The sequence below is a fragment of the Ambystoma mexicanum genome, chromosome 4q (genome assembly GCF_040938575.1).
Source record: "Ambystoma mexicanum isolate Mex_15411 chromosome 4q, UKY_AmexF1_1, whole genome shotgun sequence".
In the NCBI taxonomy this organism is placed as follows: domain Eukaryota; kingdom Metazoa; phylum Chordata; class Amphibia; order Caudata; family Ambystomatidae; genus Ambystoma; species Ambystoma mexicanum.
The window spans coordinates 157,802,240-157,830,066 of NC_090928.1; the positions used below are offsets into that span (position 1 = coordinate 157,802,240).

Below are 27,827 nucleotides of genomic sequence, written 5' to 3' on the forward strand. Positions count from 1 at the left end.
GGTGGCGAGACTCCTTGATCTTGCATATCACACTGTGAATCAGCGGAGTGGACGGTAAGGCGTATGCTGCAATTCTGTCCCACCGGTTCGGAAAGGCATTGCCCAGGGAGCCTGGCCCCTGACCCTGCCGGGAGCGAACAATTGGCACTTCCTGTTGCCCCAGGAGGCAAAGAGGTCCACCTGAGGTTGACATCATTTGCAAAAGATCTCCAGCAGCACTAGGTCGTTCAACTGCCACTCGTAGTTATCCGCTCCCAGTCTGTTGCCTCCAGGTTGGATTCCCCCGGGCGGTAGACCGCCAGGAGGTAGATGTTCTCCAGGGCCCACTCCCACATGCTGACTGCCAGCCTGCACAGTGGAGGTGATCTGGTACCTCCCTGCTTGTTGACATAGAACATGCTGGTCGAGTTGTCTATCTGAAGGAGGACGACCTTGCCCTCGATAACTGAAAGAAAGGCCCTGAGCGCCAGCCAGATGCCCTTCAGTTCCAGACAACTGATGTGGTCTCCTGCCGGGTCCAGGTGCCATGGACGCAGTGGTTGTCCAGTTTGGCCCACCCCAACCCTCGAGAGAGGAGTCTGTGGTGATGGTGACCTGTGGTGTAGGTTGCCAGAAAGGCTTGCCCATCTGCAGGTTGCAGTCCTTGGACCACCATGTGAGGTCTGGGTGAAGCGACCGGAACGTTGATCATCTCTGACTGATGGCAAAGTGCAGCGGTCTCCTCCCCATCTTGAGTCTCGTGTGGGGGACGGCCAAGAGGACTGCTGTTATGAGCCCCAGTAGGTGTTGGTACCACCAGGCCGGGGTCAATTCTCTGCTGAGAAAGTGCGCCGTGGCTCTCGAGTGCCATGATCTTGTCCACCGAGGGGAAAACTATCAGAGCCTGTCCCAAACGAGGCCCAAGAAGGTCATTGTCTGCGTGGGCTGCAGCTGTGACTTCTTGAAGCGGAGCGAAAAACCCAGCTTGTGCAGTGTGTTCATAAGAGCGTGGGAGGTACGGTGCACTGCTTCCAGAGATGTAGCCCCAACGAGCCAGTCGTTCAGGTACGGGTAAATGTGGTGGCTTGCGACCTGAGGAGGGCCACCACTGTTTTCATCAGCCTGGTAAAGACCCTGCGGGCTGAGTTGAGTCCGAAAAGGAGCACCTTGTATTGGAAATGGTAGCCCATGATCCTGAATCGTATAAAGGAACGATGAGGCTGCCATATCGGGACGTGTAGGTACGCGTCCTTCATATCCTGGGAGCATATCCAGTCTCCCTTTCACAATGTCTCGGCTATCAAAGCTGGTGTAACCATCTTGAATTTTTGTAGAGGTATGGAGAAGTTGAAGGTGGAAAGGTCCAGCACAACTCTTAGGCCCGCCTGGTTCTATTGAATGTCGAAAATCCTGGAGTAAAAGCCCAAGCCTCGGAGGGAGGCTAGGACTTCCTCCAATAACTGGCTCTCGATGAGCGACGGATCTCTGCCAAAAGAGTTTGTCCCAACCTGCGGGAGTGGCAGGGAGGAGAGTCCGGGATAGGGAGGCGGTACCCCGTGGAGACTAGAGAGGATCCAGGGGTCCGCAAAATTCTGGCACCAAGAATGTGCATGGGAGCAAGCCTGCCCCACAATGGAGACACGTGGACCCGGAGGGGCGTGTCAAGCCTTCTTTCCCTCTGAGGCTGCTGCGGCGGTTGGGGAAAAAGCCCTTACACAGCCCCCTTTTTGTTGTTTGCGCTGATGCTGGGATGGCGAACGGTCAAGGCTGCCTGTACCGCCGCTCTTGGTAGCCGCGGAAACCTCCGTATGTACGACCTTCTCAGAGCGTTGCTCTGACTGGGTGTATAGTTTGGGCATGGTCTTTGTAAGAATGGATAAAGACTTGACCGTTTGAGAGCTGTTTTTTTATCCAGCTCGTCATCCGTTGGAGTGCAAGAGGTCACCCCCTTCGAACGGAAGATCCAGTATACGTTCCTGGACATCTGGGTTGAATTTCGTAGCACGGAGCCAGGCCGTTCTTCTCATGCCCCTGACAATACAGATGGCACGGCCAGAGGAGTCAATGTGGGCAACGGAGGACTCATGATGTCCTGCGCCACGATTTTGGCCTTCGTCAATCCCGCCTTGAATCATGATTGGCTCTGCGCCGGAAGCTCTGAGGGGGAAAGCCGCAATTTCCCAACAGAACCTCTGGTTAAAGGCTACAGCATGGCATCCACGTTGGCTTGATGCAGGTGCAAGGACGCATTAGAATACATCTTCTTTCTGTATGCCTACAAGATCTTCTCCTTGCCTAGCAGCGCCACAGAGGAGGAGGCAGAGGATGACCAAGGCTTGTAGTACAGCGATGCTGCAGCAATCACTGAGTGTGGCTGAGGATGGGCCAATAGAAAGAGCATCTCTCTCCATCTGCCTGTACTTGGTGTCCAGGCATTTATTCACCGGCTGGGCTGAGTGGGGATTGAGCCAACACTTCTTGGCCAAGGCAACTATGTCATTCTGCATCGGGATCCCCGTTCTGGCAACGGGACGTAGTGAGCACTTCTGCGAGGACCCCCCTCTGCTGGTTGCTCGACCTCGGGCTGAGGAAGGCTCAAGTACTCTGCCAGCCCTGCCAGTCGTTCGTGGAAGGCTGTGATGCTGGAAATGCATCGGAGGGGCAGGGCCTCCATATCCCTGTCCCTTACTGCTTTTTATCGTGTGCTCTGTCGTGTTTTCCATGCAGGAGTTCAAGTGGGACTCCTGGCGGTGCAGCTCTCTCCTTTGGTTTTGGTGAACAGACCCATGGGATACCCTTATGGCACCCATGGGTTGGGGTGCAACCCTGTGCCCCTAGTGTATGTTTTTGGGCACCTATGTGTGACCCAGAGAGCAGGCTACGGGCTAGTGGCAGCTCTGTGCTGAATTGACTGGTGCCCTGAGCGTCTTCCATTTTGGGATGCCGAGTCCCCGTCATTGGAATCGATAAGATTCCGGATGGAGACAAAATGGCCCCCGTGGCCTCTTGCCTTCCATCGCCTGTTACCTTGATCTTCCCGAAGTCCCGAGAAGCCCTGACTCTGTTCCTTTCCCTGACTGGCTGTTGTGTGGAACTTCCACACAACAGCCAGTGTGGAGAAGTGCTGACCAGACTGGCTGGAGCCTTCTCAACGACCGTATGTTGTGGGTATGCCTGTGGGTGGGACCTGGGTGAATGGAGTGTGTGACAAATACACATTCTATGTTGTGGGTCTCTAGTATCTGGTGGTTGACACAATGACTGAGACAGACCTGCCCGAAACAGGTATGAATGCAGTGTGGAGTGTTGAATGGCTTGGTACTTGTCCCAATACACAACTTGTTGTGATTGTCTGGAGAGAAGTGAATGGCCTGAATGCACCGTGTGCCCGATTGGCTGCCTGCCTGCATGAATGACCTTAGTCGTGATTGGATGCTGGAGTATGACCCAGCGGAATGAATGGGAGATCAACAGTATATCTGGGGACCTCTCATTGCTAGGAATCGTGTTCAGAAGCTGAAGTCCACTACAAGTAACTGGAGTAACTGAAGCTTGACCTTGAAGCCCTACTGGACGAGAAGAATTGCTGTTGCTCTCCTTCACAATCTGAAAGCTGCTGTGCCTCCAAGGACTGACCCAGAGAGGACCTGGAAAGGCGCCCTCTTCCTGAGCTACTAGGGACCAGCGTGCACCAGCAGATCTTTGCCAAAGCTCCCTGGTAAACAGGCCTCCGACAGGCTGCCGACCCAAGAACGGGACCGCCTAGGAATCACAAGGAGAAGAGCCCAGACTGTTGTACGCCACTGTCGACGACTGCCGGCGCTGACTGGAGCCGCCATGCTCCCATTTGCCCAAGAATCTTCGAATCCAAGGACGCTCTCGTCTGCATCGTCGCCGCTGTATCCTGCTGGAGAAGGCCTGACCGGCGACGTGCCGAGGAGCATCCACCGGTGGGTTTCCGACCACCCAAAGACCACAGAGACACAGACGACTCGACGCACTTGCTGGGCCATAGTTATTCAAACTCTTTGCGGTCCAGAACTATCAACACTGAGGTGCCCCGCACGCCTCTTCCTTGCAGGACGTTTATGCTTCCCGTCAACGAGCACCGCTAGGAACGAAGCGGCCACTTCACCGTTGTAGCTCAACCTGTTCGTCGGATGTTCAATGACCCGTGACTCCTGCCTTAAAGGGAGGGCACTCAAGAAGGGCCGTCGATTCCCCGACGAGGAACGCTACAACAGCAGGTACTTTGGGGTTTCTGAACTATTGGGAAGTCTAGTGTGAACAATATACGGACTGGGCTTGTATCTTTATCCTACAGGTTGCCCAGGTGGGGTGGGGGAGGGGATCTCCACACAGCTGTGTTTAACGGTAGTGACCAGTATTCTGCAATTTTTCAACCATCTTGCTTTCCTTCCTCCCTCTACTGCTGGTTTCCTCTTTATTGATCTGTGTGACATTTTGACGGTATAGTTGATGCACTTTAAAGAGATCTAATAATCGTTGTGGTACCACTTTAGAACTGTATATATTTACCATTGTTGATTTTCCGAGCACATAGTGCGTTATCGTGAGATTGTATAAACCTTAACAGATAGTGTGCGGACATTCCTTTGTGGTTGCTTGGGAACTACACTGTACTTAAGAACCAGCCTGCATCACCTCCTGAGAAGCTAGGCCTCGATTGCTCGTCCATTGCTACCACAATAGAGAATCTTGGCTGGGGTCCTCTGTGCCTCTCCTCTACCATATAGAGAGCGGAAGTACAGACACCCCCCTCTGGCGTCTTTACAAAGGCCTTGGCTAAAGAAGGCATGTCGGGGTCCTCCTCCTCATCTGTATCCACCTGTAGATCCGGAGGTTCTGGCACCAGAGGAAGAGTGCTAGGAGGCTGCGGTACAGGGACCGGAGCCTTGTGCAGAACCTACTGCGCAATCAGCTGGGGGGCTGGATCGGGCTGCTGAGGCTGAACAGGGACCGGAGAAGCCTGTGCCGGGGCCTGAGGCGCCGGTGGGACAATTGAAGGGAGCAAGTCCCTGATGGCGTCCCTGAGGATGACCCCCATCTGTGGAGATTTCATGAGCCTGAGGAACTTATCAAAGAATCTGTCCTCACAGGCTGGATTGGTTGTAGGAGATATTGACGGGATATCGGGCGGCTGCTGGAGCTGTTGCGTGCCCTGCCCATATGGACACAGCGGGAACCTGCATTGCGCAAAGAAAGGATAAGCTGTAGGCCACATACCTGGTTGACACTAGTCCCACCTCGACACATGGTCCTCCGTCTGCCTTCCCTGGAGGGGTGTCTGGATTTTCTGGCACGATGGCCATCTCGTCGAGCTGCCTTCCACGTGCCTGCATCAAATTTACTCGGCTCACTGGGCCCCGCCCCAGCCAGAACTAGAGTGTGGATCATGGGACCTACCTTGTTCCTCAGGCCTAGGATCGGTAGGCGTTACGCCCTTGGCAGATCTGCCGGTAGAACTGCGTAAAGGTGCCCCCCTCAGACATGTTGCCGGTACAAGGGTGCAGCCCCTCGGGTAAAGACCCAGTAAAATAATCTTCCGGTCCCTCAGCACCCTCACCGGGAGGATCCGCAGATTCCCTCAGCCGGTAGCCTATACAGCCTCGGTACTTGTGCTAGTACGAGGACCTGTGCGGTCTAGCCTTTGGGAAGGAGTCTCCCTTGTGGGGTGCACTGGAAAAGAGCAACCCTACCTTGGGCTTAGATGGATGATAGACAAAGTCCTTTAGGTCCTCTTTAGGCGATCTGTGTCAGAGCTCCCTCCACCTGCCAGTCTGTTTTTCAGAGACCGAGGAAAGAATGCTGCACAAGTTTTCCAGCTGTGGTCAGGGCCAAGGAACAGGGTTTGGGGGTCTTAGTCGGGAAGAGCTCGTCGCAGGAGGGACACCTGCTGAACCCTGTAAGAGTCGACATGCGCCGGGGAGGAGCGTGACACCTGAGGACCGAGTACCTGAATGATGAAGACAAAAAAAAAAGACAAAGAAGTATCCGCATTTGGAATTACATTGCTGAAGCCAAACCCAGGTGCGCTGGTGAATTCGGCCTGTTCCCATCGACACAGAAAGGAGGGACTGAGGTGTGGTGCCAAAGGCTGGAGTCAAGGCAACACCTGCTCCCAGTGCTGCACCCCGCGTGCCTCTAAATTTAAAAATGGAAATCCATTTTTTTTCTGGTGAAAGAGGTTCTGTCTCCCGTCCCTAGCGAGGGACGCCCATGCAGTATGGAGGAAAGGGGATGGGACGTAAGAGTAAGTTTTGCTACACAGTCATGGCTCGTTGCTTAACGTACATTTAGACAGTATGACCACATTAAGAGTAGCTACTGATTTTGCAGCGCGTGGCACAAACTTGCAGATATTTTTCCAGGAGGCTTACATGCTTCAAAATCTTTTTCCCCCTGCGCTAAATTGTACTACATCTACTAAGTGTTTGGCCTGGTGCTAAATGACAGCAAACGTCCAATCTTTCTAAAAGGGCACATCAATGAGGTCCAAAGGGCATAAACCACACAGAACAACAAATTAAAATACCCTGGCAATGGTATTTCGACTGGATGTTCCTCCCACATATTCCTCATCTTTGACATTCCGATATCCTGCTTGCAGCTCGCAAACATTCTCAGCAGAGGGTGCCGTGCATCACTGACCTTGTGTCCTTTGAGGGCCTCCGTCCTCCTCGAGTAGGACGTGGACGCTGGTATAAATAGGCATGCACTGCACGCCTCTGAGTTTTTCCTCTCAACAGCACAGCAGTCTCGAAGATGAGAAATACTTGAGCGTTAACAGAGAGGAAGATGTAAATCATGGAAACTCCTTGACAGAGGGGATGGTTGGGAGGGGCGATGAGGAATATGTGGGAGGAACATCCAGTGTGTTCTTCAAATGGATTGTGTCCTTATTCCTCTTCTTTGATAGTCTCCCATAACATTGTTTTGCAAAAGAGTTCAATTTTGATTTACGCAGTGTAAAACAGCCTTTCCAAATCTGGATTCTCGTCCCGAATGGGAATCTAAACAGTAATGCTTAGCAAATGTATGCACCGAGGATCAGGTGGCAGCCCTGCCGATGTCCTGCAGTGGTTCCCCTCTCTGGAGTGGCTACACCTAGACCTGTAGTAACCTTTTTCCCGGCCAAATTGTAACATTCAGATATAAACAGTATAAACCACTGAAACCGTAAATGTTTAGTAACAACCTATCCCATTCTGTGGCCCGTGTAACCAACAAACAGTTGTTAGTCCAGTCTTATCTTAGAAAACCTTTTAATATAGAAGCTCAAGGTGTGGGTCAAGTCTGTGTAACCTCTCCTTTTTAGACGGAAGAGGAGGGTAGAAAGCCGGTAAAACCATGTTTTGCGTCAAATGAAAATCCAACACTATTTTATGATAGAAAAGAAGGGCAACCCCTCAAAACCACCTTGTCTTTATGGAAGATTGTGAATGGCTTTAGAAGATGAGGCCTGAAGCTTTCTCACTTTGCAAGCAGAGAAAATGGCCGTCAAGAATACGGTTTTCAAAAACATAAGTGGACAAAAACGTAATAGTTCTAATGGGGAACCCAGCAGGAAGCTTAAAAAAAGGTTGGGACTTAATTGCCTGTGGTCAAGCTGGATTCCTACCCCCTCCGTCCACCTCATTTGAGGCTGTGGAAAGTGGACTTGGAGTTATTAGTCATATTTTATGATAACAAGCACCCCAGAGGTGACCTAGCGCTTGGGACAGCCTTCCTGAGTGTTTGTGCTCATTAGCATAATTTAACCAATGCAGCCAGGAAATTTGTGAGGTTCTTTGGACTCAGACAACATTTTAAAGCATTGTTCAGAAATATGCAATTGACAGTGTGGGTAGTAGGTTCATATATTTTAATATCACACCCATCTTCTACAAGCTCTAATTTGCATGGAGCATGCTATAACAGAAGCAACTGTGAAATAGCACATTACCATACAGATGAGAAGAACTGCTATGTGAGCGAATTGTATGGTGTGCATTTATCTAGTAAAGGACAAGTGATCATTTTAGTTCAGCAGCTTGAGGGACCTGGGATTTATATTATGTTCAGCTATGCTATGGAGTGGTGCACCATACCAAACGCCTTTAGTCTGAAAATGCACACAGCAAGACTTCCACATTTAACTCACGCTTTAGGACAAGATGTGCTGCACACAAACTGGCCACGGCTTCCGGTCCGGAGGGACCTTCTCATCTCTGCTCTGGGATCTGTGACCGATCTCTTCCCTGCCCCCAGAACTTGAGTCTGCTGAACTGCACGAAAAACATCTGCTCCCTTCCCCCAGTCCGCTTGCGCTTTATATCTAAGACGGGTCTTGGTCTGTCTAACATGTGTGCGTCATTTCCGCTACCTGGAAGGATAAGGCCCAACTCTCAAGAGTGTTCCTTTGTTTGAACATTCGACATTCCCATGTGCAAACGTAAGAAACAAGTGTTGTCTGTATCCACTGGTTGTCTCCACTATAGTAAATGAGCTTCCATTCAGTGAACAGGTAAAGAGTGTCATTTGCTTCCACACAAATTCAAACTGCATTATATTAACTGGGCTTCTGAAGGGGTAACATGCTATTGGTGCTTCCTGTCCTTTGACAGCTTATCAGATCTAAATGGTGTAAAAAACAACTCTTGACCTTGCTACATGCCGTTTAAGACAGGAAGTTGCTACTTGGGGTTCGGTTTCTCTGCTGGAGGGGGGAGCTAGGATATCCTAGCCTCTTGCCACGTATATTTTCTACAGCAACCGTCTGCCTGTGCTCCTTGTCACAAACACTTGCATTATTTCGAAGCGTGTACTCAATGAACATTTGCAGCCCCTTGCTATAGCTATTAAACGTTTCATCTGTAAAGTCGCCTGATATGTGACCAACTCTCTTACCAGGTTTGTCCATTATCCATAACAGTTGAGATCCCAGAAAGTAACAATGAAGGGAACCAGCAAGAAGATGTTGGTCAATCATTTTAAAAACTGGACGACAATAGGAACCTTGTTCAGGAGAGCCCTTGAAAATGGACAGCACAGCCAAATAACCCTTGGCCGTAGCAACTTGTAGCCCCTGATGGGTTAGATGTAGGAGAAAAGACAAAACCGATGGTGTGGCACAAGAAAATTGATCAATTCCTTTATCGCTACACTAGCTGCAAAATTTGTTGCAGCGGTATAGCACCTCCATCACGTCTTCCGGAAGGTCCAAATCTTTGTACCTCAGCCCCTCAGAAACCATGCATGGAGGTTGAGGGTCCTGACCTCTCGATGACTAATGTGACCTCCCTCGTGCGAGAGCAGATCCACCCTTTGTGAAAGACAAATTGGAGGACAGATGGACATTTCCAGAAGTTCCGGGTAGCACGTCCTCTGGGCCCAGTCCAGGGCAATCAGGATCATGGAATTCTGAAACTTCCTACATGAGGAATGACTGGGATTGGTGGACACGCGCACACAAGTGGACATTCCCAGTCCAGTAAGGAGGCATTCCCTAGAGCTCCTCTGAGGAAATTCCCTTGAGCAGAACAGGTCGCACTTACTGTTGTCACTGAACGCAAACAGATCTACCCGAGGGGTTCCCCAAAGGGCAAAGATCTCTTGAAGGACTTCCTGGGCCATCTCCCACTCGTGGGAGACTGCTCTGCCTGCTAAGAGCGCCCGCCGCGGTGCTTTCCTCTCCGGCCAGATAAACTGGCCGACAGATTCCTACTTGAAGTGCCCTGAACCAGAGTTGCATTGCCTTCCTGCACAGGGCAGCGACCGTATACCCACTCTCTTGTTGGGGTAATGCATGGCCACTGTGTTATCAGTCATTAGCAGGACACTTCTCCGAAAAGAGGGAAGAAAGGACATCAGTGCTAGTCCGACTGTCCTCAGCTCCAAAAGAATGATATGCAGTTTGGACTCGTCAGACCGTTGGTGTGAACCCCCAACCTGAGAGGGAGGCATCTTGAACAACTAAACCCCACCCATGGTTGCCAAAAGGGCACCCCTTTAACACATCATCCTAGGCAGCAGACCAAATGGAGATCCTGTGCTACTCCACTCGGGATCCGTACCAGATCAGTCATCCTGCTGGAGAGTTGGGACCATTGAGTCCCGAGGGCCCACTGAAGGAACTTCATTCTCAGACCGGCCACTGCCACTAGAAAGATGCAGGATGACATGAGACTGAACAACCTCAGAAAATGGAAGGCCAGAAGACTTGGGGCTTTCCGAAATGTGTTCACCATCTACGATATGTGGATAGCCCTTACCTCAGGTGGCGAGGCTTTCCCCAAGGTAGAGTCCAGGACTGAACCAGTGAATTGCATCTTTTGGGAAGGTGTCATGTGGGACTTCTTTAATTTTAGGGAGAAGCCCAGTCTGCAGAGACTGACAGGTGCTATACAGATGTTCCAGAGCCTTCTCGTTGACCGGGCTCTGATCAGCCAATCGTCCAGGTAGAGGTAGATTTGAATTCACCCCCTCCATAGATTGCTACCATCAGCTTGGTGAATACCCTCGGGCGGAAGTCAACCCGAATGGCAGTACTCAAAACTGATCGTGAACACTGCCAACGGTGACTCTGGTATTTTCTGTGCTCGAGATGAATCGGCACATGAAAATAAGCATCCAGAAGGGCCTGGAAGTTCTGACAACGCATGAGCATCTTGAACTTGTCCTTCCTGAGGAACTTTTACAAGCATCTGAAGTCCAAGATGGATCGCGTCCCTCTGCCCTTTTTCAGGATCAGAAAATAAGGACAGTATCAGTCTTGATTTCTTTCTGCTACAGGTACCAGTTTCATTGAACCCTTCTCCAACATTGTCTGAACTTCCTGTAGGAGGATCGGATCTGGTACTTTTAAGGACTGGTCTCCTAGGGGATAGTTTGGTGGTTTCTTTAGAAAGGGGAGAAAGTAGCCATGGGCGACAGTTTTTAGAGCCCAAGCATCTGTAGTAATGCTTCGCCATTCTAACAGATGCTGGGCTAACCTGCCTCCCACCGCAGACAAATTCAGTCTTCAAAGTGGTTTTGGGGCACTGGCCTGTGCAGAAGGGAAGGAAGCTGATGCTATAGCAGCGGCATCTGCTTGAAAAACCTTAGCCGCCCCGTGGTGGTCTTCTCTGTCTCCTTTGCGTAAACTGACCTCTTGCTCTCCCAACAGAGGAGTAGTATCGAAATGAACGATTTCTCCATCCCACATTAGGAGACTGAGTTGGTCAACTCTGTTGGGGCTGCCTAATGGCTAGACTCGGATTTTGCTGCTGCCTTAGACAAATGCGCTCAAGGATTTCGTCTACTTTTGTTCCAAACAAATAAGACCCTTCAAACAACATATCCAACAGTCTGGATTGCATTGCATGTTAGAAGCAAACCCTGATTTTCTTAGCCAGGCGAAACGAAACGTCCAAGCACTGTACCAGAAGCCATAGAACAGCTAATACAGTCCGCATTGTCCAGACCCGACTGCAAGAACTAACACATAGCATCCTTCCTGTCTTGAACAATGTTCATAAAACTATCCCTTTCTTCACCCTCTGGGATGTGCTCCGATGCCATGGCAATTACCTCCTACAATCTGTAGGTAAACTTTGCCAGTGCACAAGTTGCATTGGCGGCCTTGGGTGCCACACTACCTGAAGAAAAACTTTCCAATAGCATTGAGCCTTTTATCCACACTGTCTCAAGGAATCGTTGAAGGCTGCTCCCATAGAAGCAGCAGTGGCTGCTTAAACAACAAGGCTTTGAGGACTTGGATGTTTCAAAAGAAACACTGGATCCGCTGATGAGGGTCTGTATTTCTTAGTGAAGTCCTTGTGGACTGCAGGAACAGTGTCTGGACTTTTCCAGTTCTCCAAGACTGTGTTCTTGACTACAGTATGAAAAGGAAGGACTGGGTTCTTGGGTGGCCCCTTATCCAAGCTATCAGTCAAGCCATCTTATTCATACTCAAGAGATCTACCCCAGCCGAGGTATTCTATAACCTTTGCCATTACAGGCATCCTTTAGATCACCTCTTCTGGAACACCTGGAGTGCCGTATTGCTTGCAAAACCATAATTATGGTTTTGCTCATAAATAGACGCAATTGACTTTAAACAAATCTCTTGTCTTGGAGTTTGTAAACCTTAGACTGTGTTGAAAAGGACCTTGAGGGCCTCGACTCAAGATTACTTTGATGAGCTCAACTTTGATGCCTTCGACAATGTCTAGTGAGCCAGAGGAGTATCCCTTTGAGGCGTCAAGGCCATGAGAGGTACACAAGATGCCTTTGAGGTTATCGACAACCTGCTGTCCCGGCTCTTGTTCAGCGATTTTTATTGATGCAATGGGGTCGGGAGTGTCGGGAGTCTAACTACTTCTTCGAAGGGGCTGGCGTCGCTGCCTTCTTAAACACTACCAACATTTGCAGGCAGAATGTTTCCAGCTCTGCTTTACTAGCCCCCTTCTCCGGAATGCAGACCAGTTTCTCTTCAGGCAAGGAATCCGTAGATGACGATCTGGAGCAATGATGCCTTTTCCTAGATCTCCTCAAAGACTATGAAGAGGAACAACAAGAACTTTAATGCTCAGCACGCTTACTGTGCATCTTGGCGCGGTGTGGAGAGCTCTCCCTTAGGCTCTTCTCTTCGGACAATTTGTTTTTTTGGGGGACACTGAAGACTACTTTGGGGATGGTTTTCCCAAAGCAAGTTTCCCCTTCCTCTCCTTTAAAGCCTTTCCAGTCAGACTGGCACGAGCCACAATCGCCAACAATGTGGCACCAGAGACATAACCGATGAGGATAGGTTATAGACATCTTGGCCAAACACTTGGGACATCTCTTGAAGCCGGTTTTCAGATATGAGTTGCCATCTTTAGCAAAATTCCCAAACTACTCAGTTATTGAATGGCAAAGAACCGTTTCAAGCAGCTGTGCAGGGAAAAAATGTAACCGAGGCAACGGGCACAGTGTGTGCCTTTTATGCAAATGTAGACATCACACTCGAGAATGACAGACCCTCGAACATCAAAAGGTTGACGACGGCAAAGCCCTCGGCTGAGAAAAGTTTAAGCTACAAGCAGGATATCGGAGTATATCAAAGATGGGGAATATGTGGGAGGACACAGTCCATTCAAGTGTGTGTATATTCTACCAATGTCAGTTTGTTACATTGTCAATCAAAATTCTCAGGAGTGGCTAATTTCCCTTACGTACTGAGTCCCTCAGCAGCTTTGCTGGATTTCTAGGATTTATTTTTTTCACCTAGTAAGTGCGAGAGCCCTTTTTCCCACTCTTAGAGGTGTTTTGCTGTGTGTGTTTAACATTTTTGTGTTCATAGACTGGAGCCTCATCTACTCCACAGGCATCACCTTTTTACTGTGTGTTACACAGCACCTTCAGTGCAGTGACACAGGGTTGGCTTTTAGACTTCCCAACTCAGACTCCATTTTCTGGAACGGACTACTGTCTCCCAGAACATGTAAAGTTGCCATTGACTATTAGTCTTTTTAAATCCACAGACCCAGTACAAACCATCTTACATGGAGTACTGGAAAGGATTAATACGTATCCTTTTTTGTCGGTTTCTCTTGGAGCATTGTTTTGCTCCCTTTTCATCAAGACTTGGCTGGTGGCAGTGGTAACTACCCTATTTTTCCTACCGTGGTTATCTTAAATAAGCTTGGTATTGTTTGAGGCAATCTTGGTAGCCTCGAACTTAATCCAGCTTGACCATATAAGTTATTATACGGTTCCGGCTGGGTTTATTCGCCATTTCTTTTTTAAAATATGTCTTTCTCGTGTTTTTCTCTGCTCGCCAAACTAGGTTTGGTTCCTTTGTTCACCGTCTCTTTGTGGGCGTCTACACAGAAGCCCTCCTTAGGCGCCTGAAAGTCTGGGTAGGCAGGATGGAGGGAGGGGTTTTAGGACCTCTGCCATGGGTTCCCTTGGTAACCCAAGTCGCACTCCTGTTTGATTGGCTAGGTGACTGTCTGGCCAGGACAGCCACCATGCTGTGTGATTGAGAGCCAGGCAGTGTGAATGGGGGAATTGCATAAAAAGCAGGTCTCTGGGTCTGGAAAGGCAGAATCGGCACTGGAACGAAAGAACAGATGAGGAACTGACGGAAGAGGACCCCTACCACGACTGAACCGCCCGGTGAAGCCCTGCTGCAGGTCCAAATCCTCCAACTCCAATGACAGAAGATCCTCCCGGAATCTTCTTCCTTTGAGCTGGTGGGACCAACCAGTTCACCCAAACTGCAAGCCAGGACTCCCTCCTCTGGTCGAATTCGCTGTACAGAGCTACAGTGGGCCGGATTGCCAGGAAGGTCAGACCCTGCTTGGGTTTTAAGGAGCACACCTTTTATTCATTGCTTTGCTCTGCTGCTGGTTTCTTCCCTGGGCAGTGCAGGATCCTCCAGTCTTCCTACTTCATGTCAGTCGACAGTCTTCAGGACCCCGTGAACCTGCAGGAACTGCCAGGTCCGCCTCAGCTACAGCTTCTTCTCCATTTAAAGGTACTGTGCAAATCTGGTTGTTCGTTTCGTCCAGCCACGGTGAAGGTGTGTGAAACCTTTTGGCAATCTGAGGGCTTGTCCTTCTCTACTCTTTAAATTAACTTTTCTGCCAACCAACTTCGTCCAGAACTCTAGGCAAAGACTTAACCGAGAACTACCCTGAACTGTGTGATCTTGAGAAAAAGACGTTTGTCCTACTGACTTTGGCCCAAAGCCTATTTGACTTGATTCCATTACTGTAGTTCCTCTTTCTAGATTGCCCTGCTTACTTACCTGTTGGTGCTGCCCACATTCTGCCGGTCTTTCCCTCCCTTTTTAATTTCTAGAGTGCCATTTTGCGCCCACTTCTTTTTGGGAGCTTAACTTGTCTGTGAACAAGCTTGAGTCAGTGTTTGTTTGAATCATAATAATTGCTGTCCTTTGTGTAAATATTGATACTGCTGACTTAACCTTGAGATAAATCTCGCTGCTCTGCCATCGCTACCACTTTAACTGTAGTACAGGCTTGTACCAATGGTGAATTTGTACTGTCACTTGCAGTCTTAATTTTGTGTGGTGTTCCCAAAGGGTACTGCATTTAATTCTACCTAACACTCGTTCCTTGAAACTCGTGCGTATAGGCGCGTTATAAATGCCACATCATAGATGAATCTGTGCTGCTTGGCTGCCCACTTTACTCTCCATCCATGTTGTACAATGGCTTGTCAAAGCTTCTTCGCTTTTCCAAAAGCCATACATCATAGCCCAACACAAGTTTAGCCTTGCCTCACATTTAGATGGAATTGTGAAGATTAGCCACCGATAAGTACTTTGAGTACACAGTGCTACTACTCCCCTCCTAAACACATCACTTGTACTGTACACGCCCATGGGCTAGCCATACTACACACAAAAACGCACCCAACATAACACTCCCATACAACAACCATCCCAAGCACTGGACCTTACAACTACGGAAACAAGCCAGTGTGCACAACCATAACTTTGAACAGGCAATTTACACATAATAACACCCCCAACATGACAGACATTCACATACAGCAAATACAGGCATTGGGCCTCACACTTACGGATACAACAAGCCAGTGAATGCCATCAACCCATCTGCAACCCAACACGCACAGACGCCAGTTTCTCCAGGTTCTGGACCTATCCTATCCCTCTACCCTCACTAACCAACCATGTCCTCTTTCTCGCAGTGCCACGCAGTCTGCAAAGTGACCGTTGTACTATGGCGCACTCCCAAGTGTTCAACTGTCACACAAAATTGGTGTAAGCAGCATGGTAAATGCACGGCTGTTAAGCTAGAGATCATGGCCCACATTAGTAAGAAGAGATACACAAATCTTGTCAGATGTAATGCCTTGTGTGTTCCATGCATGTTACCTTCCTCTCCAATTCAATGTTATACAAAAGTAGGGAAATGTGGCAAGAATGCTAGTAGCAAGCTGAAAGCCAGCCACAAAAAAATAAAATACACTTGCCACCCTCACCTCAATTGTACATATATGCAGAGCACACCATTTCTTACTCGCCAAGAGTCAAATATCATTAGCCAATGGCTAGTGATAAATGAAGATTTTGCACCATGTAGGAATGATGGTGAATTTAGCATAGCATGCCAGGAATGGAGAAAGCGGGTATGAAAGGGTGGGTAGGGTAAAAGTGAACAAATGGGAGTGCTAAAGATGCAGGCGTACGGTGGAGTAACGAAGAGTTCAGATGACTAGCAGTTTGAGGGAAGATGTGCAATTGTCTGATGCTTTAGAAAACCAACTCGTAAAAATAAAAAAGACATGAAAGGAATTTTAGCTTTCATAAGTCGTGCAACCTTAGTTTGAAAATTAAGGGCCTCCCCTCTTATGCCCAGGAAATCCACATTATTATTCCGCGTTCTGTATCTTCTTGAACCTTTAGGCATCAGAATCGGCAAATAAAATATAATACAAAGCTCGATTAGGATGAAGGAAGAGATGGAAGGAGAAAGAAGAACACAGAGACCGAGCAAAGCCCAAGGAGATGAGAGGAGACGTGAAAGGTAATATGACAAGACAACATTGAAACTCTGGCGGCTGTGCAATGTGCCAATAGGTTATCTTGTGATTATTTCTGTGTAGACAGGAAGACCATTGGCTTTTGACGTTCCTGTTGTTCGATTCATAGTCTCCCATTGCGCAGATCCAAGTAATCTAGGCAGTATAGTTGCATGCCTGGGTTACTTAGAATGGCCTGCTGTGGAGCATATAGTGGGAAGCAAGATCAGGTCCTAGCCAGTGTCCGTTTTGGAGACAAGTGAGTTGGCAACAGGAATGTGCACCTCACTTAACGTTCTAAAGCAACTAGCGTTTTAGTATGTTGGAGAAAATGTACACAATAAGCCAAAAGCAATGGAGCAAAAACAGTCAAAGTGAAACTAACAAGTGTTCAGAACACATTTCCCAAAATCAGCAGTCTCGAGATTAGGCCTGTACTTACTGCAGGTACCAAGAGTTTTTTTACTTCTTCCACGGCTCTCTTAATCTTTACTTCAGCTCTGTTTTGTGTGTCTTCCACAGTGATAAGTACATGCAAATCTTCATTCAAGTGCTCCCAGTTGGGTTTGCCTCGGTTTTGTTCCTCCTGAAAAACAATCAAATAAACATGAGTAGATTTAATTTTAACGTAGGCACAAACAGAGCATCGCCATAAATTAAAACAAGATCCACCCTCTTTGCTTAGGGTTTCAATACATTGAAATAAAGAAAAATGGTTGATGGTCATTGATTAAAAGGAAGGTCTTGTGGAAATTAACAGTAATAGGGCACTGTTTCTAGAGGACTAGAAAACACTACCCCATAGCCACAGCTATCAAACAGTTTGCATTTAAAAGATCATGTGATCTTCGCTATATAAAAATGTTGTTTAATATTGGGTTTCGTATACGTTTTGGGACAGCATGGCAGTCCAAAATCATTTTTTTTCTCGTGCCAAAATGAATATACAAATTAAGAGTTGGGAAATAGTGGTAGGTAATTTTTCTTGAGACTTTCCTTTTAATCAAAGAATCTGCCACAAAATTCGTTTGCAAATGGACAATGAGAACATTTCATATTCCAAAATCACTTGTGGAAGTTTGAAATGCACACAAGCACCAAGTAATAGACCTAAAATGATCATTTGTAATGCACTAAAACCACGCGGTATTCTAAAACTAGTTTAATCTTTTAAAGCCACTGTTCAACTAACACAAACTGAATATTTGGTTAATTTAATGCTTGGTGATAGAGGCAAAGTCCTTGTACGCGAAAATGGTGATGTCTAATGCACTGACAAAATGTCAGTTACCATTAAGGCATGTATTGATTAAGAATTAAATTGCTGGTTAGTTCTGTTTGTCAGATACAGGCGGAGACCAATGCTCATCCTGTACAGGCAGAGATGCAGCTTTGCAAAGATCTAGAGGAAATGGGAAAAGCCACTAAATCATTGCACAGGATGGATGACCTGTCGGCACAGACCATACAGAATTGTATATATTTAATTGAACGGGGAAATCATTTTGCTGAGCATCCCCCTAACTTGAGCTAAATTCAGCTTTCAAGTCGAGGTCCAAAGAGACAACTACTCAGTTTTATTTTACTGTTAGACTAAGTCTTAAAAAGTTCACAATTTATAATGCTGAGTTTATTTTTCAAGACCTGGGGAGCTATGAAAAGTATTTTGTAGGTGGTTTCAATCTCGTATTGGTACTTGCAGCCCATTAACCTGCAGAGCTCAGAGAAACTGGATTCAGGTCTAGTGCAACGCTGGGGCCTGACCTAATTTATAATGGACTACGAGAGACATTTTGCACAGTCACTGCTGCATTCACAAGTATGATCAGATCACCCACAGTGCAAGCTCTATGAAAGCAACACCCACGCACTTTTGCAGCATCATTTTGTCCAGGCTGCTCATTATCTCGTGGTCTTTGCCCACCCTTGCTTTACACAATGTTAAGTATATCCGTTTCCCTGAGTATATCCCCCGCCAATATGCCTCTCTATGTCCGATCTATGTCCGATCCCTGCGTCAGCCCCCATCCCTACTCTTTTTTAAGTTGAAAACCTACAATGGGCTACTCTGGAGGACTGCCCCCCCCACCTTGCATTCATTTCCATTTACTAGAGCCAGAATCGCACATTTTGCACAGAATAAGGTGGCCTCGAGCGCTTTACATAACAGGTATCTTTATTCCTGCTTCAAAAGTACAAATGTTTCTGGACAGGTCAGACTTTGTTTGTAGTGCAAGCCCTGACAAGGCTTGCACTAGGAGTGCAGTAGTCACACTAAAGGTACCACCTCATTCTCAGCAGGATTAGCTGTAAAATGTAATGCCTCCCTTAGAATAGGAAAGTAGTATCTGCTTGATTACAACTGCATGTAGTATAGCATCCAATTGACAGACTTTACAGAAACTAGGGTGTGAAGGAGCACTGTCTTCGTAAGATTGCTTTGCAGCACAAAGATGTTGTATAAATCAAATTGACGTCCTCCTATATCCAGCCCTTAAAATAAGTGTTCATGTATCCAATTCTTTTCTGAATCTCGCCATGGCGTCCAGACCCTTTAATGCAAGTGCCTGCAATGCCTATTGAAGTTCCATCTCTTGAGCATAGACGACTTCTGACTTCACAACAGCACATTTTAAAATTCACAGCCTACTCGGACCGGCATTTTCAGTTGTGGTATGGCAGTAAACTGGACACCTTGTGGAAGTAATAAGGTATCCCAACTATACAACCAAACGGGATATACATGTCACCTATGAGTGCGGTAACTTCATAAAAAGGTCCCTGCCTTTACCATTATTCATCTACACTACCTTATTGCCCATTAAGATGGCGCCACGAGTAGAACTCAATTCAGGGCGCTAAATTCCTCAGGAGCATGCAGTATGCAAATTACATTGAGTTTTGGATACATTCCGACAGAGCAGATACAAGACACTACTTCCGAAAGAGACCCTTATGTCCAGCGCGGCAGTACATAAGCGACATGTCGAGCTACAAGTTGATAGTGTGCACAGTGACCAATTAAATGAACTCTAAAGTGAACTCGCACCACAAATTAAATACAAACTACCAGCATACCCCATACTAGCACAGGACGAAAACCGCACATTCTCCCCGGGCTTGCTCAACCAAACAAAGCTTTCCAATGGGACGAGCAACGTTACAGCTAAACAAGCGATTCACACACCCCATGTAATTCTGAACAATGACCTTTAGCTGTTTTGACGTGCTCCGCACTGCTGTTTCACCCAAGTCATACGATTCTGTAAACGCTTGAAGGAAAATAATGCTGCAGTGCGCTTGTTTTCCTTCACACTCGTTTTTGAGGCGCCTCTACTTTCACGCGTTATTGCTGGTCTTTGCTACACTGCGGTCAAGAAAATGGCACAGGACCAAGCTGGTCTGGAGATTGCAATTAGAAATTGGAACACAGTTGTACATTACACGAGCATAAAAATGTATTTTTTAAAAAACCGCTTTTGTCAAATAGACAGAAAGACGCGAAAGTGAATGGCAACAACGATAAGTGACCAATACACTCATTCGACAAAAAAGGTTTGAGTCCTTACCATACTGTTAACCAATTAGCAGATAAATCTCCACACCACAAGATTTCTCAAAATGTGTGCAATTATATCTAACAGTTTGAAAAGTATCCCCAGCAAGTATGCACCAGGCGAAATATTTTTATAACACATGTCCAACCAGTATACCCAGCAACAGCCAACGTATATTGGTCAAAAAGTATGCTATTTAAAAGTGCACGTTGATTTTTTTAATGGACAAGATACATTATTTTGTTGATAACTACACCTGAAAGGAAAACACCTGCCCAGCATTTAGTGCTTTAATGATTCCCTCAGTTTGACAGTTGTGGTCTTTTATTTCCTCCCGTAAACTCCAAAAATGTTTAAGACACCAAGTATAGAATTACATGAAGGTGGCCAATCTCAAAGAAAAGACAACTTTTGATATTCCTACCACATTCATTGGTCCTCGCCATGCCACCCCTGTACCAATTCGACTTACTTCGACCTGTACAGTCCTAAACACATATTCATCTAAAATGCAGGTTATTTGTGGATCACTGCAGGCCTAAATCTGGGCAGTCGTAAGCAAAGGGTGGACTTGCAAGGACTGGTGCTACCAAACCCCCACCCCCATGTTCAAGCACCTAGTAATTTTTTCTATGCAGCACTGTGTTCAGACATGAATAGTCAGTTGAAGAGGATTATCATACCACTTGTATTAGGTTCCAAACCAGCTCCAACCCATTCCAATTCATTTAAAGAAGCCACACCAGAAAGAAAACCTCACCCAATTTTCTTGCGTTTTGTCATGCCTGGTTTGTATTCTCCAACACTTAATTGGATTTCCCCATTAGTGCAACAATGCTTAGAAAGATGGGAACAATCAAAATATGTTTTTGTACTCCGATACCAAGAGCCTTTATATGTGTTAAATAGTCAGTACAGTGGAACGAAAGTAAACAGTAATTTAATGTTAATTTGCACTGCCAGCACAACATCTGCATCAATTCTGATGATCCAAATGTCCATCTATTTTGCTTCAAAGAGGCAAACCAAACATGTCATGTTCAAAACATAAAAACAAGCAATGATTTGCCTGCCTGCGACAGAATGCCACCATAGTAATAAAGTGATGCATTTAATTCAGTCTCTCAAAGGGGAAGCTCGTTAATCAGACCCCCCTTTCATAATGTGCCATGTCAAAATCACAGTGCACTCATGGACCGCTGCTATGACAGTCTCCTTACATCTCCAGAGACTGCCCTACAGTGGCAGCAGGGCAGGGTCAGAGGTCCTGTGCATTCCTGACATCTACTGTACAGGCAGTGTTGGCCTTTAAACCATTTGCAACTTTAATAAAAAATAATCGTGTGCCATAGCCTGGTGGCACATTAAACTGTACATATAAGTAATGCCTGGTTTTGTCATGGTGGCAACTGGGATCACACAATTGAACTGCTACAGCATTTAAATGTCATGGTGGCCAATGCTCTAGTGATGACTAGAACAATCATGTGGCACCCTGCCTAAGGAAGCTTTTGTTGCCAGAGAACGGAGACACCTTTCGCCATGGCACAGGAACTCTCTCCTGGATGTCCCCTGCAAAGCAGTGCTTCAAACAGTGCTGACAAATCAACTCGCACCATGATGATCACAAGAGTCCCTTTGAAGTAGGGAGACGTCGGAAGGGGTGGATGGACAATAGCCACAGGAGATTGGTGCCACCATATACAATTCTGTTAGGACTTGCTAAACATCCTGCCCTTACTCACTACTTGCAGACAAGGCTGTATGGGCATGACATCAGTAGGTAAATGACACTTGTTACAGCAGCCTGAATTGGCTTGTTTTGGACCAATCCACTGGGGCATTTGCCATTCATAACGGGGGAATTCATGCTTGTAAAAGATTCATTTGGAACTCTGTTGAGCACACATTGTATTACAAAGACCTCTGAGAGGTTAAGACCAAAGCTTTACATGAACACCACAGCTCTTCTCCCTACTCACCTCAGGGGCACATTTAAGCAGACACGCTGTGAACCAAAGCCTCTCCTCCCCGCTGCCTGTGCACGGGAAGCACGATCGAGGGGGAAGGACTACCCATTGGAACGAGAATCTTCCTGAGTGGAAATTCAAAACCAAGGACTTGCTGGTGGGTCAATCCAGGAATAAGGCAACTTATAAGTCCAAAAGCAGCTCAGACCCAATTTACTGGTTCAAGACATTTCCAAGCCAGCTCTACTCACTTTGAGCCACCACAACACCCATGGTGCTTCTCGCCCTTTCACTTTTGCAGAGCAGTAGTAATGTTGGCACATTCCTGAATATTACAAGCAAAACCCTATCGACTGGTGGTGAGCCTCTCCGGCAATTCATCTACATGACCCTTAATTAAGTGTGGGAGTGGGCTGAGCCTGCAATAATTCCTTATGGAATTCAGGAACAACATACTCGCTCTTAAAACATAAGGGGTTAAAAAGCAAAGCAGAGGCACCATATGCAAAGGCATATGCCATACAACTAATTTATCAAAACATTGTGTGAATTGTGCGCTTTACAACAAACACCCATTCCTGCTCTTTCCATGCCCCAGTTCCTTTTCCACCAATAATTACCAGCCAAACTTGACAAGCCCCATCAGGTCATCCAACTCTTTAAAAACATTCAGTGATTAAGCTCACTTCCTCAAGTTTTTAAAGCATGGTGTTCCAAGTTGCACAAATCTGAACCATGGATTGTTTGGGTCCTTGTATACTGCTAGAAGTATTTCCAATGCCCAATACACATTCTGCTTTCTCAGCAGCAGAGCAATGATACACTGATGTCTGAAGTATGTGTGAAGGACTTTTTAATTAATTTACCAAGTGGTCATCGCTCTGATAGCAGAACGTTTAAATCCAATGCAAAGACCGACAGAACTGACAACTGAACACAACTTCGAAAAAGAGCACAAGTTCCATTACATGAAAGTACCATTACATTAAAAAAAAAATGATCAGCAAATCGAATTTTAAAAGTGCAAACAAATATATGGGGAAGAGGTTTACAAGAGGTGACTGTTGGGTATGTGGGCAGTCCCCGATAAATACAAAGGGAGAGGGTGCTATAGAAAAGTGCACAATTGAAATCCTGAAAGTAGAAGAGATTGACTCGAAGTATAATATATATCCGATCAAACACCCATGTGTCACTCATGTGTCACTCAATACTGCTATACACTAAGCAAATAAAGTTCACCAGCAACCGTGGTTATCTGTGGAGATCTGCACACATGTATGGGGCAAGTGACTTACGCCTAACTAGTTATTAGCAGTAGCATGCAACTTGAACATTTAGCCAGTTATAAAAATGAAGGACCGTCACTACAGGAGGCAGGGGTCTACTGAACCACTGGACAGCTTGGCTTACCACTGGCAAAGCAATGTTTGGTAGGTCATCAAAAAAAAGAGGAAGAGCACTGGAATCCAGTGCTTCTGAAGAACTATCAAAGTATTGAGCCATCACAATGCCAATAGAACAAGTCATATTTCCATAATTATGACAATTGAAAAAATGATCCTTGTAAAAAAAAAAAATCTGCATTTGCAAGCAGGAGAACAATTAAAAAACCAGCGGCCCTTACATTTCGTCATCAGCCCAATGCATTAGGAGTCACTGCCCTACAAAGATGACAGGTTTGAAATGATGCACCAATTATCTGTTTTAACAGAAGTAATTCTGTAACACCGAGCTACAAAACCCCTTCTTATACACTGCTTTAATCGTGCATTTATAGTCTGGCAAATTAGCAATGGCTTTTGCTCCTACCGCGCACCTAATGGTGCAAGTTCACATGCAACAAGCTCCTGTGAAATAACGTGCTGGACGCCCAACACAAACACTGCCAGACCACGCCCGTTTAGTCCCCATTAATGATACAGCCTGGATATTTGTGTTTTATTGAATTTATATAGTGTTTTAATCCAAAAACGTTTTACAAGAGGAACAAGCAAGATACAAACATTAGATACAACAAGAATTAGATAAAAAAAATGAATCAAACCAGAAAACAGTACAAGAAACAATTTACATTATAGAGGAGGATTGGTGAGAGAAGCGGGATCAAGGTGTGAGGGAATAAGAGGTAGGAGTAGTGGTAAAAGCAGAAGTAAAAGAGAAAGCCAACAGTGAAAGCAAGAAGAATGGAAGAGATAAGAATTAGAGATGCTGGAAGTAGGGTAGGAGGGAGTAGAGTGGAAGGGTTAGGGAGGTGAATGGAAGAGAAGATTTTAGAGAGGTGTGGAAGGTAGGGTAGGAGGGAATGGAGCGGATAGAGGGGGGAGGCGGTTCCAGTGGAAAGGAGCGAGCAGATAAAAAGAGTGGAAGAGGGAAGGGGCGCATGGGGGAGGAGGAGGAGGAGGAGAGAGTAGGAAGAGATCAGCAGATCGGAGAGAGTGAGAAGTAGTATAGAAAGTGAGGAGGGATGATAGGTAGGGGGGCAAGACCATAGAGGGATTTGAAGACTAGGCAGAGGAAGTTGAATTTGCGCAGGGAGGAGAATGAGAGCCAACCTAGAGGTGAGAGAAGAGATGGACTCATGTGGTGAGAGAAGGCAGAGGGAGCGAATAGAGTGGTGGACAGATTTGAGTGAGGAGAGGTGAGAGGAGGGAAGTCCAAAGAAAAGAGTAGAGCAGTAGAAAAGTCTAGAGAAGATGAGGGAGGAGATTAAGAGTTTAGTCGCATGAAAGGTTAGAAAGGGTTGAATTTTACGGATGTTGTAAAGATAAAAGCGGCAAGATCTGGCAGTAAGAGAAATATGGTGAAAGAGTGGTGGGGGTCAATGTAAAGACCAATGCTACGGGCTGGGGGGGGGGTGGTTGGGGGAAGAAAATGAAAGGGGGAGGGAGGATAGTGCTGTAGAACAGGTAATTTCTTGCTGCAAGCTAGCTGGAAAATAATCAACTATTGAAAGATCGAAATTGTATCAGGAAGGTTCATCAAAAATTGACCATTTTCATGCATTACAAACACCAACCAGTACTGCCATACACTATTTTGCAGTGATTTTTGGGGTGGAAACTTACCTTGGCATATTGACCAACCAGCCTTTAGTATGAATATATTTTTGTGTAAAGTACAGTCCCCAAAAACACTGGAAATGACCCACTGTCTTATCAAATCTTGCGCAGAAAATAGACTGTTTATTTAGAAAACAAGGCGATGACAATGCCTGCTTTCCGGCTCAAAATGAAAAGGAGTTAATCGCAAAGCTTGCTAGAAGCTTATTAAAGGCTGGTGGGGCAGCAAAAAACGAGCAACACTATTTTTTTCATTGTAACAAATCCCAAAGAATACAAAAATAAAGCAAAGGCCTAGACAAAAAGCTGATTGACGGCGTAGGTTTTTTTTCTCCCCAGGATGCATTGTGTGTACATGATTATTGTAATTGAGCAATCCCACCACTGCCTTCCAAACACCAGTTCAATAAATGTGCTTTCAACAAGGTGGGTGAGTGGTTTGCCAGTTTGGGCGATCCTTCAAATTGTATCTGACAGCTACAACACGTTTTCTCCATTTCCCATAAGCCTTGGCTCGAGCACAGAGAAACACGTGCCACTTGCCGATGGTTCCTAGAAGTTCCAGTCTCATTCCATTATCCAGCCATTTCTCAGCTATGGTATCATAATAACCTAATGCACCTTATTTTTCTTTGCCTTTTTTTTATATTCTGATGTGGTTGTAATGTGCGGCATATAAAAAATGATGATTCAGGTGCATTACAGGAGTTCATATGCCCTCTCCTGTGGCCTTCCCCCTCAAACCATTCCAAAGTGCCCCCACAAGACTCTCCCACACACTGCCTTTCACATCCTGTGTATTCTCTATGGTATACGGGGACCATGTGTGACCAGAGCCTTTCCTGTTGAGACAGAGTGATTCCCATTACACATGTCAAAGTGTCATTGGAAGGAATGTGAAAACCTTTGATAGGTGGGGAATGAAACTTCACTCCGATGCCTTACTCAGTAGGCTTAGAGATTTCCTTTCAGCATAGTCCTCATAGTATTTATCCCAGTTCAAAATGATTCTATCACCTTATACTTTTCCTTTTAACTAACTTGTGGGGTACTGTAAAAATAAAAGAATTGCTATAAGTAAATTGAAAAGTTCCTTATAAGAGTGGAAGGGTTTGTTTGCGGACTTCAAAAGGTTACCATAATGTGTTCTTGTTGAATCATTTCAGGGTACAATTGATGATCCCACATGGCTCGGTTAGAATGCGAGTTGGCGTCTCCAATTAGTACCTGTGATTTATTTTATATATTTGGTTATATTACCGCCAGACATTCTAGCCCTATGCAAGCAACATCTAATAAGCTTAAAGAATTTCAGTTTCCTTTTACAAATAACTGTTCTCAACCATTCTAATCCTATTTATGATGTAACAAAAGCCATTAACGGGAGATCTGTCCTTTGGAAACAATGGCTGAATAACGGGACCAAGATTGTACATCAACTATTCTTGGGGCCTAATCCAAGATCTTTTCAGGAATTTAAAGATCATTTCTCATTGCCAGGCACATATTACAAGTCATAATGATTTAATAAATGCATGTTTAGGACAAATTAAATGCCTACACTGTGCCCAAATTAGTCCGATACCTCTAGAATGCAATGCTTGGTCTCAGACTCCGTGCTTAATGCAGCCAAATTATACAACATTATCATGCATATTAGAGTTCCAGATATTAAATGGCCATCTGAAGATTGTAATGAAATATTTGATGAATATACATGTTCTTCAATTTGTAAGAAAATTAAACTTTGTCGTCAATATCACACAGAACCTCTTTATGCACAGAGTGTACCCCTATAAAATTACCCAAAACCAAAATGTGTTTATGGTAACTGCTGGTCATGAAAAGATAACCCCAGCTCTTTCAAAAGGTATGTTTTTTTATTGTATTTATGTTAGCAGGTGTTGTAAAGATGTGTGGAGATATTTCAAAACTATCTTTAAAGTAAATATACCATTGTCCCCAACTAATATCCTGATTGGAAGTATGGCACTTAATGGATTTGAAATTCATTTGTATTATCTTTGTATTTTTATTGCCATTCAAATCATCACCGCAAACTGAAAACCATTCAAAAACATTACCATAACAGGCTAGTGGAATAACATTTGCCATATACATTTTCAGGCCAGATTGCCCAATTATTAGCTAAACATGAATCCAAATGGCATTGACCAATTATCTAACTTATCACAATATGTCCAGAGACGCTCTTGAAAATACTGTGATAACAGCATCTTCCTGCAGCAATTATGAAGATATCTACTGGGTGTTGAAGTGAATATTTAGGATTTACTTTCCTCTCGTTGCCCCCCACGCGGTGTTATGTATCTTCTGCATGTCCCCCATGTTTTATTATACCTTTATCATACATAATGTGAGATAACATTCCAGTGTGTAGGATGCACACTAGAATTATCGTTTTGTACTGAATAATTGCCATTGTATTTGCTTTTCCGATTATCGTAAGTAAACTAGGTTGATGGTATATACTTAGATTTGTTTCTTTGGCTCTAATAATGGCAAAAATCAATGTTTACCACATATTCTAGGATTTATGTGTTTTTGCTTTTTTCACGTTGCCAAGCATTGTAAATGAATGGTTGCTTCCTGTGTTAGTATATATATTGGTTCAAACGTAATAAAACAAAAATCTAACAAAGAAATTAGACGTCAAACAGAATAGATACACACATGCCCCACTGAGTGATTTAATTCTGCCT

General features: G+C 45.7%; 1 protein-coding gene across 14 annotated transcripts in view; it reads right to left on the reverse strand.

Moving 5' to 3' along the window:
• The window catches only part of QKI (QKI, KH domain containing RNA binding), a 483,284-nt gene that overhangs the window by 153,208 nt on the left and 302,249 nt on the right, over positions 1-27,827 (reverse strand). For all 14 annotated transcript variants that reach the window (XR_011268110.1, XR_011268109.1, XM_069607679.1 and 11 more), the window contains one exon: positions 16,958-17,101. Coding sequence is in view for 12 of the 14 variants with exons in the window: in XM_069607679.1 (XP_069463780.1) it covers positions 16,958-17,101 (144 nt within the window). In the remaining 2 variants the exon portion in view is untranslated. The remainder of the gene's footprint in view (positions 1-16,957; positions 17,102-27,827) is intronic.